This window comes from Austrofundulus limnaeus, unplaced genomic scaffold, assembly GCF_001266775.1.
Source record: "Austrofundulus limnaeus strain Quisiro unplaced genomic scaffold, Austrofundulus_limnaeus-1.0 Scaffold2117, whole genome shotgun sequence".
Classification (NCBI taxonomy): Eukaryota; Metazoa; Chordata; class Actinopteri; order Cyprinodontiformes; family Rivulidae; genus Austrofundulus; species Austrofundulus limnaeus.
The window spans coordinates 31,419-32,481 of NW_013954519.1; the positions used below are offsets into that span (position 1 = coordinate 31,419).

The 1,063-nt window shown below is 43.0% G+C and overlaps 1 protein-coding gene across 1 annotated transcript in view; it reads left to right on the forward strand.

Moving 5' to 3' along the window:
* The window catches only part of crhbp (corticotropin releasing hormone binding protein), a gene marked incomplete at its 3' end in the record, with an annotated part of 4,958 nt that overhangs the window by 2,125 nt on the left and 1,770 nt on the right, over window positions 1–1,063 (forward strand). The window contains 2 exon segments of the mRNA XM_014034435.1: window positions 154–311; window positions 576–786. Of these exon segments, the coding sequence (XP_013889889.1) occupies window positions 154–311; window positions 576–786 (369 nt within the window).

Below are 1,063 nucleotides of genomic sequence, written 5' to 3' on the forward strand. Positions count from 1 at the left end.
AATCTGAAAATGTAATTAGGTCATTTTGACCTAATTTGATTTTATCCTCATTTCAATATGATGGCTCAACTACGTGTATAGATTCACCATGTCTGTTTGTGTTGAAGTGGTCTGTTTGTGTTGAAGTGGTCTGTTTGTGTGTCTGCCTGTCAGGGTGTCTGGACATGGTGGCAGTGGAGGGTCAGTTCACCTTCACAGCAGAGTCTCTGCAGCTCAGCTGTGCTGCTTTCTTCATGGCAGAGCCCAGTGAGGTGATCGGGGTGGAGTTTGACCGAGTCGACATTGACTGCAGTGTGGGGGACTTTGTCACGGTAACAGAAGAGATGACAGTAACAGCCCACCCCCTGAAACATTTAATCTAACATCTCACAGAAACAGATTGATAATCCTGTGATCAGGTGTTACTAAACTCTGGGCTCAGTTAACTTGCAGGATTAGAAACACTTCCTGACTCCACACAAAGCTATTTAAACATGTTTACTTGTCATTATTCATTTCAGGAATTGTTTGGCAGCCACCACACATGGGTTAAGTCTGTTTTTAATATTATTTTTCTGTCCATGGGACCCCTGAAGGTGTTTGATGGGTGGGTGATGAAGGGTGAAAAGTTCCCCAGCTCCCAGGACCACCCGCTGCCTCTGCATGAGCGTTACGTGGATTACTGCGACTCGGGCTCAGAGAGGAAAAGCGTGCGCTCTTCTCAGAACGTGGCCATGGTTTTCTTCCGCATTCACACCCCTGGCAGCAGCTTCACCCTGACGGTCAGGAAACACGTCAACCCTGTCCGTGAGTGGACCGCCTCATGGAAACATGAACTGTGGGGACAGTTTGACTGTTTCATTTTTAAAACACATTAAATCTAAAGTCCAAATCAAGTCAGAGAACAACACAACAAACTAAATGAGGTGTAATAAATTTAATGCCAACAGTGATGATTAAAAATTTAGATATCTTATAACACTGTTTTATCAGAGAGCTAAAAAATAAAACAAAATTGTTTCCTTTAGAATTTACAGATGTTTAGTGAGCTGAGACTTAATAATGGAAATCATTGGGTTAGAAC